The 11874-nt window shown below is 34.8% G+C and overlaps 2 protein-coding genes across 2 annotated transcripts; both read left to right on the forward strand.

The window, feature by feature from the left end:
- The first annotated feature begins 1092 nt into the window (after positions 1-1092).
- LOC112025328 (U-box domain-containing protein 33) lies at positions 1093-2958 on the forward strand. Its single transcript, XM_065767708.1, has 3 exons — positions 1093-1742; positions 2281-2402; positions 2642-2958. Exons 1-3 carry the CDS (start codon positions 1568-1570, stop codon positions 2777-2779), a joined length of 435 nt encoding a protein of 144 aa, XP_065623780.1. The 5' UTR covers positions 1093-1567; the 3' UTR covers positions 2780-2958.
- Positions 2959-7376: 4418 nt separating this feature from the next.
- LOC112034130 (protein CANDIDATE G-PROTEIN COUPLED RECEPTOR 7) lies at positions 7377-9172 on the forward strand. The gene is given in 5 exon segments (XM_024066916.2): positions 7377-7741; positions 7744-8061; positions 8064-8609; positions 8612-8749; positions 8752-9172. Coding segments are annotated over 5 exon segments (1308 nt in total). The 5' UTR covers positions 7377-7578; the 3' UTR covers positions 8895-9172.
- Positions 9173-11874: the final 2702 nt, after the last annotated feature.

Here is an 11874-nt window from a genome sequence, read left to right on the forward strand (position 1 = left end):
ATTGAATTTGAAGTTATTGTCTTGTCTTGTCTGTTGTCTATATCTATAATCTATTGACTATTGGTTCTGGTACTTTGTACTTTGTGCTTTATGCACCTAGTATCAGGACGTAGTCTGAATATTTTTTTAACAAATTTTTTTTAACGGGTCGGGTCACGAGTTATCCAGGTTGGGTTGGGTTGACCCGTAAAAAAAATCGGATCAAGTCACGTATCAACCTGTTTTTGCTTCGAGTAAAAAAAAATCGGGTTCAAGTCAGATATTTTTCGAATCGGGTTAGGTCTACAAATTCTGACCTATTTTGCTATGTCTAGGTAAAAGCCAAGAGTCCAAATCCAATTTAGAGGTAACGAATGCCCTTAGGGCAATAGTTAATAAACCATGATAAGAATCTCTCTAAAATAAATGATAGGAAAATTTTGACACAACTTTCATGAAAAATATAAAAAATTTTCAATAACATTTATTGTTTTATCATTTTCATAATAAAATATTTCTAAATATAATTCCTAAATTAATGCCTTTAACATTTCTCATATATATATATATATATATAATGAAAAATCATTACATATTTTAGAAATTCATGCCTTAAAAAAGATGTAAGTTTCAACTCTTACACGAGGTATAATTTGAACTCGTGTATAGTTGTGATTGTTTTAATATGGACTTGCATTTGCACCGGGTACACTAGTTTTTATAAATGTTCATATCAAACTCGGATCTCACTTTTCCTTTGCATTGACTTTTTTTGCATTATTATTATTTTTTAATGATATCCTTTCATTAATAAAACGTGTATGTGATAGGTTTTTTTAGCATATAAAAAGACGCGTATTGTGATGATCTCCTTTTCATTTTTTTTTTTTTAAAATAGATTTATTTTTTGATAATTTAAGAAAATGAAGTTCATCAACTAGTCCCGCGCAACTCCCGGGTCCATGCTAGTGTACAAACAAAATAGCCCGGACAAACAATCCTTTAATAGTCCCAGTCAATGAGTCATATTTTCAACCTGTTATTGTAACATCTCAGAAACTTCAAAGAACCAACGAAGTCATCTTCCAATTCTTCATTATAAATATAGATACCCCACTTTTTGCTGATTCTTATACTCTTCAAACAATAAAAGCCGGTGGTCACGATGATCTCTGAGTCTTGATTGGGGTACCTAGCCCTTGTTGTCTTTTGAGTTTTTGTGTTTCTTTTGGTGTTTTTCACCTTGTGCTTGCTGCTGGTGTCAGAGGTTACTTTTTGTTTTGTTTGTCTGGTGTGTTGGTTATAGTTCAAGCTGCGTTTGTATATACTATGTGTATTAATTTGTTGATTAAAACATTTCATTCATTAAAAAAAAGGTGGGGATTATTAGCATGAGTTATACTTTAATGAGGTAGTGTGAGATTGTGTTGAACGAGTTCCCTATAAGAAGTGAACTTTTAGATGTTTTCCATTACTTACCATAGCTGTGGTGGTGAGTTGTGAGTTGTCTTGTGCCTGCAATTTACGTGCAACCATTTGATTATATATTTTAAGTATTAAATTTCTAGATATTGGAGCTCCAGGAAATATGGCAAGTAAGCATGAGGCATCAGAGGTTTTCTTGTTTGAAGATATTATATATGTTGCCTTGGGAACTGATGTGAGAGAATGCAAATCAATCCTGTTATGGGCTGTACAGAACTCTGGAGGAAAGAGGATTTGCATCCTTCACGTACATCAGCCTCCACAGTTGATCCCTTTTAGTATGTCCCAGAATCTACATCTATATCTGTATCTGTACCTATCTATCTATATATATATATATATATATATAGTTTGCATGTGAAGTTATGAACACATATATAATAACACAAACACTCTCACACACACACATATTTGTCTGACTGATCTATTACAATTGATTATTCATTGTTTTATGACTCTTTGGAGTCGCACTGTTCAATGGTTTGTTGTTGACTCCAAATGACAAACTTGATAATGACCCGCCTCTTCATGATCAATTTTCTAAAATTAAGGGATTTTTAATTTTCCTGAGGAAATGATTTGTAATTTTGGATAATAAGAAAAAATTGGTAACTCCAACTTATATTTGGATGTGATTCTAAATTAATGATATTGTAATATAATGAAATGTGACTAAACAATCGATTTACAACACCAAGTTGACTGAAGATTGTTCATTATGGAGGGATGCATATTTGTCTCAAAGGTTTTTACTTTTATTGAATGGTTTTCATTATTTTTAAAGAGAATTTATTTGACCTTTTTCTTGGTTTGCAGTGGGTGCAAGAGCTCCTGCAAGCAAACTGAAGGAAAGTATCGTAAGGGAATACCGGGAAAATGAAAGGCAAAAAATGCAAAAGACCCTGGATGATTACCTTCTTATCTGTCGCCAAATGGGGGTATAAATCCGTCTCTTTTAATTAGTATACACTTTTCTTGTTAATTTGTTCAGTTTGTTTTGGCTTTAAAGAATTTGTTTCTCTAAAACAGAAACCGTGAAGCTATGTATGGTATGACAGTCACTTTTAGAAACTTCTAAGAGTGGAATTGATAGCTTAAATGTCCAGTGAGTTCCTTTTGAGAATGCAAATTTGCGGAGTTTCTAATTTATATTGGCTTTGCTGTTTTTTAATTCTAGGTACGGGCACAGAAAGTATATACAGAAATGGACTGTATTGAAAAGGGAATCGTAGACCTCATTTCCCAGCATGACATCAAGAAGCTTGTTATGGGTGCAGCAGCAGAGAAGCAATACAAAAAGTACAAACTACATTAGAACTTTCCCCATTTTTCATGCTGACTTCTTTGTATATCCACCATGGCCACATAATACTAAAATAAAAATTATATGATGTACATGAATGTGCTTTATTGAGTATCACTTTTGATTGCCGGAATAGATACATTGTTAATAGGTCTTAACTGTACAAGATGGTCTGGAATTTTCAAAGAAGGCCAGGTCAATGTTCAGACCATAAGGGAAGTTGGGGATTGAAGAACAGAACACCTTAGTAGCACTTATAGAATAAGTTATACTAAAAAGAAAGTGTTCTAATAATAAACAAAGAAAATAAATCTTGAATAGATACACCAAGCAATTTGAAATGCCTGTTTGTTTGTTCAATTAGTTAATTGAATTCCTTGAACACATGGCTTTATTATTGTTGGTGTCAAATGAGATTTTTTTTTTTTTTTTTTTTTTTTTTTTTTTTTTTTTTTTTTTTGGGGGGGGGGGGGGTAAGGCCGAGGATGTCAAAATCCTTCTCCCCGCCCAAGGATGCGTGCAGCAAGATTTTGAGGGGCTATCGTGGGGCCAGAAAATCGGGTAGCGTTGGCCCACTCCAAGCCAGGCCCAAATGGCCCGAAAACATGGGGACCACCCTACCAAAGGATTCCTGGAATATCCGAGGAGAAGAGGGCCCAATACCACGCGTTGGCAACAGAAGTACGGAGAAGGGGGAAGCCCTGGGCGAACTGTCACCTCGGCATTGAATATGCTCACTTAACCCTTCTGGCCGCATTAATGGGGATATAACCCCTTGACAGGGCAACATCGATCAGGGTGAGCCACTTGAGCACGGATATGACCTCTGACGGGACAGACAGTCAGAAGGGAGGCCAATAGATGATCAACAGGAAGAGGAAAAGAGGGATATATAAGAAAAAAGAGCAAAGTGTAAAATGAGGAGTTTTTGGAGGGTTTGAGAGAGGAAAAACCTCATCGGCCATGGTCCGAGGAGCATCCCGCAGTTGTAAATTGGTCTTAGTATCTTTCAATAAAAGAAAAGGAGTTTATGCCTCTGCCGCGCCGGTGAGCGCCTAAACCTTCGATCCACTCTTTACAAATTTATTGTTCTGGGTTCGTTGGGCCTGGGGGAACCCATATCTTTTGGGCTACGACAAAAACCGACCCTACACTTATAATTAGTTTTAAATTTTCATATTCTTTTCACATAATCTATATATATAATAATAGTTGAAATTGAGAGAAACTCAAATTAAAATTCCAAATTAGAGTTCCCATTTTGTGCCATGTGTCCTAATTATTTATTCTTAAAGAGTTTTATTTCTTAATTTTAGAATCAAATGTGGAATCACGTCATAAATATTCATCCAAGTGAGTTATTAAGTACAAAACCAAAGAGTCTAGAATAAATGAATCGTAAAAAAAAAAGTGCTTAACAATAATTTTTTTTAAAAAAAAATATAGAAAATTTACATTTTATACCTAATAATATCCTTATAAAATATTTTAAAGAGTTACAAAATATAAAAATGGCTATCAATAGTATTTAAATTATATATATAGGAATTATATTATGCATCTTATTATATATTTTTAAGTGTATCCATGCATATGCATGGAGTTACATGCTAGTTATTACAATGTTTATTTATTTATGTATTATTTTTTCATATTAGTTAAAAACTAATTACAACTTATTGGAATTTCGCTACCTTAAGACCATTATAGTTACACTTGGGTTACTCTCTTGACCTTCCAGGATTAGGTAGACATTACTCCTGCATGGTCTTGCCACTTGTAGATAGATGGAGATTTGTGTTTTTGGTAAACATTCACCTAAGGTTAGTCGCAAGACCCTTAAGTAAAAGGCATCTCTTCTTTGAAAATGCATTTAAAATGTTGCTTGGTTTAACTCTATTTGTGATTTTTCTTATATGTGATAGTCTCTCACTCTTTATCTACAAAGTTATGTAATTCCTTCTGTTTTAGCACAATTGAGACGTGGAGAGTAGTTATTCTTTTTATTCCTTTATGGATTTTGAGTCGTGAAAATAAAATAATTTAAAGCATCTTACTTTTACTGTTTCACACAATTTACAAGGTTCAACAAACAATTAATATTCAACATAAAGGGTAATAGGGTATAGTATTATTTGTAGTAATAATCCTTATATAGCATATAAAAAGTCAAAAGATGGTTGAAAGGAAAAAACTTGATTTGATACGACTTATTTCTACACTTATGAATTTCATTGAAACTATAAATGATAAACTCGAAAACGCCTTAGCTCTTCTGATATCAATGGTTGATTGTTTCATTGTTTGGCTAGGATAGGACCACCTTAGTAAGTGATAGTCACAACCCTTGTTATTGAGATTTGAGATTACCTTAATTACTATGGAATGGAGAAAGGGTTTATTCATAAAAAATAATAAAATAGTAAAAAAGGAGAAAGGCTTTTTCAACTTTCTAACCAAGGTTGGCAACTAAATTCAATCTTCGACACCCCATAACATAAGAAAGTCATGAATGTCTTACTTTATTAGAACAAAAAAAACCTAAACACTAAAATAATTTTAATTAAATTACTTTTGGTCTTTTCTAAACAAAGTCTAATTAGATAATAGTCTTGTAACTTAACTAACACTTTTTAGTGTTTCTAACTAAAACATTTAGGGTTCAAATTCTTCCACTCTCAACTATCAACATAAAAAAAAAAAAAAAAAACAAAGTCTAATTCAATTCTCTTGTTGTGCACACACGCGTGCACACACACACACACACACACACACACACACACATACACATATATATGTGTATGAGTTGAGTTTAAGTTACACCTAGTGTAGTTTTAAATAATATTACATCACTCAATAATTTTTAACTGAATACTAATTTTAATAAATCAACCATTGGATTATATTATTTTTGTGCATTTTTCATGCTTGCAAAGTTTCAAGATAATTAAATATTAATACTCATGTTATCAATCAATTGTTTAAATTAAAGTTTTTGTAGTTTAAAATAATGCATAAAAGATGAGTTTATGGATTGAATAATAAATAATAATTGATTGGCATGAATATTAGTATGCATGTTAATAATATATAGAACATGCAATCTAACAGTAGAATTTTTAAAATATGAATTCAATAAAAAAGGAGAAAGGCTTTTTCAACTTTCTAACCAAGGTTGGAAACTAAATTCAATCTTTGACACCCCGTAACATAAGAAAGTCATGAATATCTTACTTTATTAGAACAAAACACAACCTAATCCTTTCTTTAAAAAAAAAAAAAAAAAAAAACAACAACAACAACTTAGACACTAAAACAATTTAATTAAATTACTTTTGGTCTTTTCTAAACAAATTCTAATTAGACAATAGTCTTGTAGCTTAACTAACACTTTTTAGTGTTTCTAATTAAAACATTCAAGGTTCAAATTCCCCTACCCTCAACTATTGATGCATTAAAAAAAAAAAGTCTAATTTAATTCCATTGTTGCATATGGGTTGAGTTCAGGTTACACCTAATGTAATTTTAAGTCATGTTACACCACTCAATATTATTTAATTGAATATAAATTTTAACAAATCAACCTTTGGATTATATTATCTTTGGCATTCTTCATGCTTGCAAAATTTCAAGATAATTAAACATTAATAGTCATGTTATCAATCAATTGTTTAAATTCAAGTTTTTTGTAGTTTAAAATAATGCATAAAAGATGAGTTTATGGATTGAATGATAAATAAAAATTGATTAGCATTTTAAGAACATATAGAACAGGTAATTTAACAGTAAATCTTTTAAAATATGAATTCAATAACAAATTATTGAATGGTGTAACATTGCTTATAATTACACTATATGTATCTTGAACCCTATCCTATATACACACGTGTCGGAGTTTTTTTTTTTGGTTAATTTGCCTTTTTTGTCTTAATAAATATTTATACATGTATCTTGTATACATAAATTTATACATAATTTTTGATACGTATAGACCATCATACGTATTATTGATTGAGTCCTTTTAAGAATAGAATAAAAATTCATAATAATTTTACAACATTTTCAAATTAGTCTTCCACTTCACACACAAACCATTTTAAAAAAATTTAAATGACAAACTGTAATGAGCCCAAACATGAAGTGGTAGGCTAATTTTAAAAAATTGTAAAATTAAGAGTTCTCATTATGTTCTTTTAACTTATTTTTTTTCTATTAATCAACTATCACCTTAAAAATGTGATATGACTCGTAATAAATTCAATGAAAAGGATGGACTAAAATAAACGAATAATTTAAGGAAGAAATTTATAAAAATTTAAATTTAAAGGACTAAAATAAAATATAGTTTTCCTCTAAAAAAATAATAAAATAAAATAAATATAGTGGAAACATTGAGGAGGAAAAGTAAAATTGAGCCAAAAATCTGTTATCCAATTACCACGAAATTTGCAATACAGCGGTGCTTTGCTTGCTCACAGTTGAAAATTTAAGGCATGTTTGATTTGTGTGATTAATCAACAGTTTTTAATTTTTTAAAAGTATATGTGAGTAAAAAAATATATAAAAATGCATGTGATATTGTTTAAAACGTATATTTAAGATGATGTAACAATTATCCCCTCAATTTCCACAATTCTGAGCCCTCCGTAGACTTTGCTCTCAAGTCGGTTCAACTATTGTCTTCACAAATTGATCCAACACCATTTTTTTTTGGTAATCAAAAGATTTTGATCCAACACCATATATCTATATATATAATCTTACTTTTAGATCTGAGAGTTCTCTCTCTCTCACCTCAGCCCTCAGATCTAATGGCTCTTTCTCTTTCCCCCGGCTCCGTTTTTCTTTCCTTCCTTCTCTTCCTCTCTCTTTCCCTCTCCTTCGCTGAGATCCGCAACACCCAGATCCGATCCGACGTCCGCCCCATAATTCCATTCGACGAGTTCGGGTTCACCCACACGGGTCGCCTCGAACTCAACGTGTCTGGATCGCTATATCCGACCCGAATGCCGACCTGTCAAAAGTCGGGTTCTTTCTCTGTACCCGAGACGCATGGATGCACGTGCTCCAGCAACTCGAAGACGGAGAAGTCACGTGCGCCCTCCTCTCCGATTTGGTCAAGCCGGTTTTCACTTTCTCAAACCTGAAGAAAAACGGCGACAGCTTCAGTACAGTTTTTATCGAGACCGACGCCGATCAGTACACGCTGGTTTTCGCCAACTGTTTCGCGAACCAGCTCAAGGTTTCGATGGACGTGAGATCGGCGATGTACAATCTCGACGGAAGAGTCAACGGCGAGATTATCTCTCCGCCGGAAAAACGATTTTACCTAGGGTTTACTTCTTGTTATCCTTGGGCTATTTCTTCCTCGCCGGACTTTGGATCTCCGTCTTGTACAAGAAGCGATTGACCGTGTTCCGCATCCATTTCTTCATGCTCGCGGTTCTGATTCTCAAAGCTCTGAATCTCCTCTGTGAAGCCGAAGACAAATCGTACATCAAGCGCACCGGTAGCGCTCACGGTTGGGACGTGTTGTTCTATATCTTCAGTTTCTTGAAAGGAATCACGCTCTTCACGCTGATCGTTTTGATCGGAACTGGATGGTCGTTTTTGAAGCCGTATTTGCAAGATAAGGAGAAGAAGGTTTTGATGATTGTGATTCCTTTACAGGTTGTGGCGAATATAGCTCAGGTCGCGATCGATGAGAGCGGTCCCTTCGCGCAAGATTGGGTTACGTGGAAGCAGATCTTCTTGCTCGTCGATGTGGTGTGTTGCTGTGCGGTTTTGTTCCCTATCGTTTGGTCGATTAAGAATCTCAGAGAAGCCGCGAGGACTGACGGAAAGCTGCGGTGAATTTGATGAAATTGACTCTGTTTAGGCAGTACTACATTGTTGTGATTTGCTACATTTACTTCACGCGTGTTGTAGTTTATGCGTTGGAGACTATTACTTCGTATCGGTACCTCTGGACGAGTGTGGTGGCCGAGAGTTAGCCACACTCGCATTCTACGTGTTTACAGGGTTGAAGTTCAAGCCCGAGGCACACAATCCATATTTCGTGATCGATGATGAGGAGGAAGAGGCTGCAGCCGAGCAATTGAAGCTCGAGGATGAGTTTGAATTGTGAGTGCAGGAAAAGAGATTTGGGATGGTGCAGTGTGATCAAATTGGGAAGGCTGAGGTAGAAAAAACAAAAATTCAAACTATTACGATTTATAATGTGGGTCTTTTGTTAAATTTTATTATCATATATGTGTTACTGTTTCTTAATGTTGCTTGATCTGCTGTGCCTGTTAATTTTGAGTTTTAGTAGGATAATTTCATAGACTCGTGTGCCTGTGAAGAACTGGATAGTGTATGTATATGTTTAAGTAAGTGGTAATACTAGATACTTTTGCAATCAAATTTTTTGGGGAATGGTTGTCTTCTAAGTAGGTTGTGCAACTACCTCTATGAATGCTCGAAATGCTTGTTCTTAGTATTGTAATTGTGTGGGACTTATAAGTTGATGCGAGTTGAATGATTCGAAGTGTGGTCAGAAACCGGAAATTCTTATGCTTGTGATAACATAATTTTAAATGTGCGAGTCAGGCATGATGCTCAATGTGCATAAGTGCATTTTACAAATGAATGAATGTGAAAATCTTGATTAATGAAATTGTGCACTGTAAACATGAAAATTGATCCAGCTATACTGTTTGTAAGATTGCTTTATATCTTCGATAATTGCAATAGCTTGATCGTGAGTTACTTTATGTGTATAGGAATAAATCTTGTAGAAATCTGGATCATGGTAGAGATATGGTACCAAACATTGTGCTGTTGGGATTGCATAATGCAAAACGTGGTATATTTTTATATAGGAATAAACTAGGTTGCACAGACATGCCATTTTTGGCATCATGTCGGTGTCAGACACGTGTCGGACACCGGAATGGGTACGACTCGCCGGATTCCAGTGTCCGGTGAGTGTCCTTTTTTTTTTTTTTTGTTTCTCCAACACACTCCAACATGTCTGACATGCCAGCAGTGAAGAAAAAAAAAAAAATCATAGATTTTGAGTCTGAGAAATCATTTTGAGAAACCCACCTCTTAAGTTCTCAACCCACCCTCCCTCTGACCTCTGCCGCTGCCCTCTGTCCCTCGCCAGAGCTAGATCGGGCTGATCGGCGAGCTCCATAGACATCAAGTGACGCCGTGCCCTGTCCCTTTTGGCGGTGTCTCTCTCGACGTGGACAACAGGTCCGACGACTCCGACCTCCTCTCTCTGTTTTTTTTTTATATTTTTTTTATTTTCGGATATCAATTTCGGTGACTGAATGGTATTGGTGGTACACAGTACTGTTACTTAGTTATAGGTTATAACACGTTTTTTTTTTTTTAATCCCACTCTCACCGTTAATGTATTTCTTTACTCAGCCTTTTGTTTTGCCTTATAAATTATAATTTTTATTATGAATTTAGTGATTTTTGTTTTTGTGTGTCCTGCTATAGTTTTATTTATTTATTAAAGTTAAATATTGTATATTATTGTACTACTTTGGGTGTTAGTTTACTTCGTTGTAGTCCTTACATAATTTAAATTCTAGACATAAACGTATTTTATGTCTAAAAATATCTTGCCTGTGCATCCACCTCCTTTGCCTAGACCAACCAATACCAATACCATTTCACTCACACCTCTTCCAAACAATGTGCCTCTCCCTATCTCTGTTCCTAAACTTTCTCCTCAGGTCAGGGGGGGTAGTATAGGTTCCTTTCGTATTGATTCTAAATCTTTTTCATTCTCCATCCCTACCACTCAGCCTACCCTTCTCCCCTACCCTTCTCCCCCCCTCCATGACACCTACCCTTCTCCCCCCCTCCATCCCTACCACTCAGCCTACACCTATCCCTCCTCTACTTCCCCCTATACCTCAGCCTTTCAACCTGTCACCCCCTCAATTCCCTGGTTTCTTTCCATTACCATTCCCACCACCTTTTGGCTTTTTTTTTACAAATGAATGAATGTGAAAATCTTGATTAATGAAATTGTGCACTGTAAACATGAAAATTGATCCAGCTATACTGTTTGTAAGATTGCTTTATATCTTCGATAATTGCAATAGCTTGATCGTGAGTTACTTTATGTGTATAGGAATAAATCTTGTAGAAATCTGGATCATGGTAGAGATATGGTACCAAACATTGTGCTGTTGGGATTGCATAATGCAAAACGTGGTATATTTTTGTATAGGAATAAACTAGGTTGCACAGACATGCCATTTTTGGCGTCATGTCGGTGTCAGACACGTGTCGGACACCGGAATGGGTATGACTCGCCAGATTCCAGTGTCCGGCGAGTGTCCTTTTTTTTTTTTTCGTTTCTCCAACACACTCCAACATGTCTGACATGCCAGCAGTGAAGAAAAAAAAAAAAATCATAGATTTTGAGTCTGAGAAATCATTTTGAGAAACCCACCTCTTAAGTTCTCAACCCACCCTCCCTCTGACCTCTACCGCTGCCCTCTGTCCCTCGCCAGAGCTAGATCGGGCCGATCGGCGAGCTCCATAAACATCAAGTGACGCCGTGCCCTGTCCCTTTTGGCGGTGTCTCTCTCGACGTGGACAACAGGTCCGACGACTCCAACCTCCTCTCTCTGTTTTTTTTTTTATTTTTTTTATTTTCGGATATCAATTTCGGTGACTGAATGGTATTGGTGGTACACAGTACTGTTACTTAGTTATAGGTTATAACACGTTTTTTTTTTTTTTTAATCCCACTCTCACCGTTAATGTATTTCTTTACTCAGCCTTTTGTTTTGCCTTATAAATTATAATATTTATTATGAATTTAGTGATTTTTGTTTTTGTGTGTCCTGCTATAGTTTTATTTATTTATTAAAGTTAAATATTGTATATTATTGTACTACTTTGGGTGTTAGTTTACTTCGTTGTAGTCCTTACATAATTTAAATTCTAGACATAAACGTATTTTATGTCTAAAAATATTAAAAAATATGCCTAGATATAAAATATAATTAATTATTTAACCGTCATATTCCCGCCATGTCGTGTCCTTATTTTTCAAAAATTGCCGTATTCCCGTCCCCGTGTCCGTGCCCGTG

This window comes from Quercus suber, unplaced genomic scaffold (assembly GCF_002906115.3).
Source record: "Quercus suber isolate HL8 unplaced genomic scaffold, Cork oak 2.0 scaffold_25, whole genome shotgun sequence".
Taxonomy (NCBI): domain Eukaryota; kingdom Viridiplantae; phylum Streptophyta; class Magnoliopsida; order Fagales; family Fagaceae; genus Quercus; species Quercus suber.

Excerpts from the sequence above, each read along its gene's own strand:
- LOC112025328 (XM_065767708.1), top strand. The coding sequence starts at position 1,568 with ATGGCAAGTAAGCATGAGGCATCAGAGGTTTTCTTGTTTGAAGATATT. Across the intron at positions 1,743-2,280 it reads TCCACAGTTGATCCCTTTTA|TGGGTGCAAGAGCTCCTGCA; the intron begins GTATGTCCCAGA and ends CTTGGTTTGCAG. Across the intron at positions 2,403-2,641 it reads TTATCTGTCGCCAAATGGGG|GTACGGGCACAGAAAGTATA; the intron begins GTATAAATCCGT and ends TTTTAATTCTAG.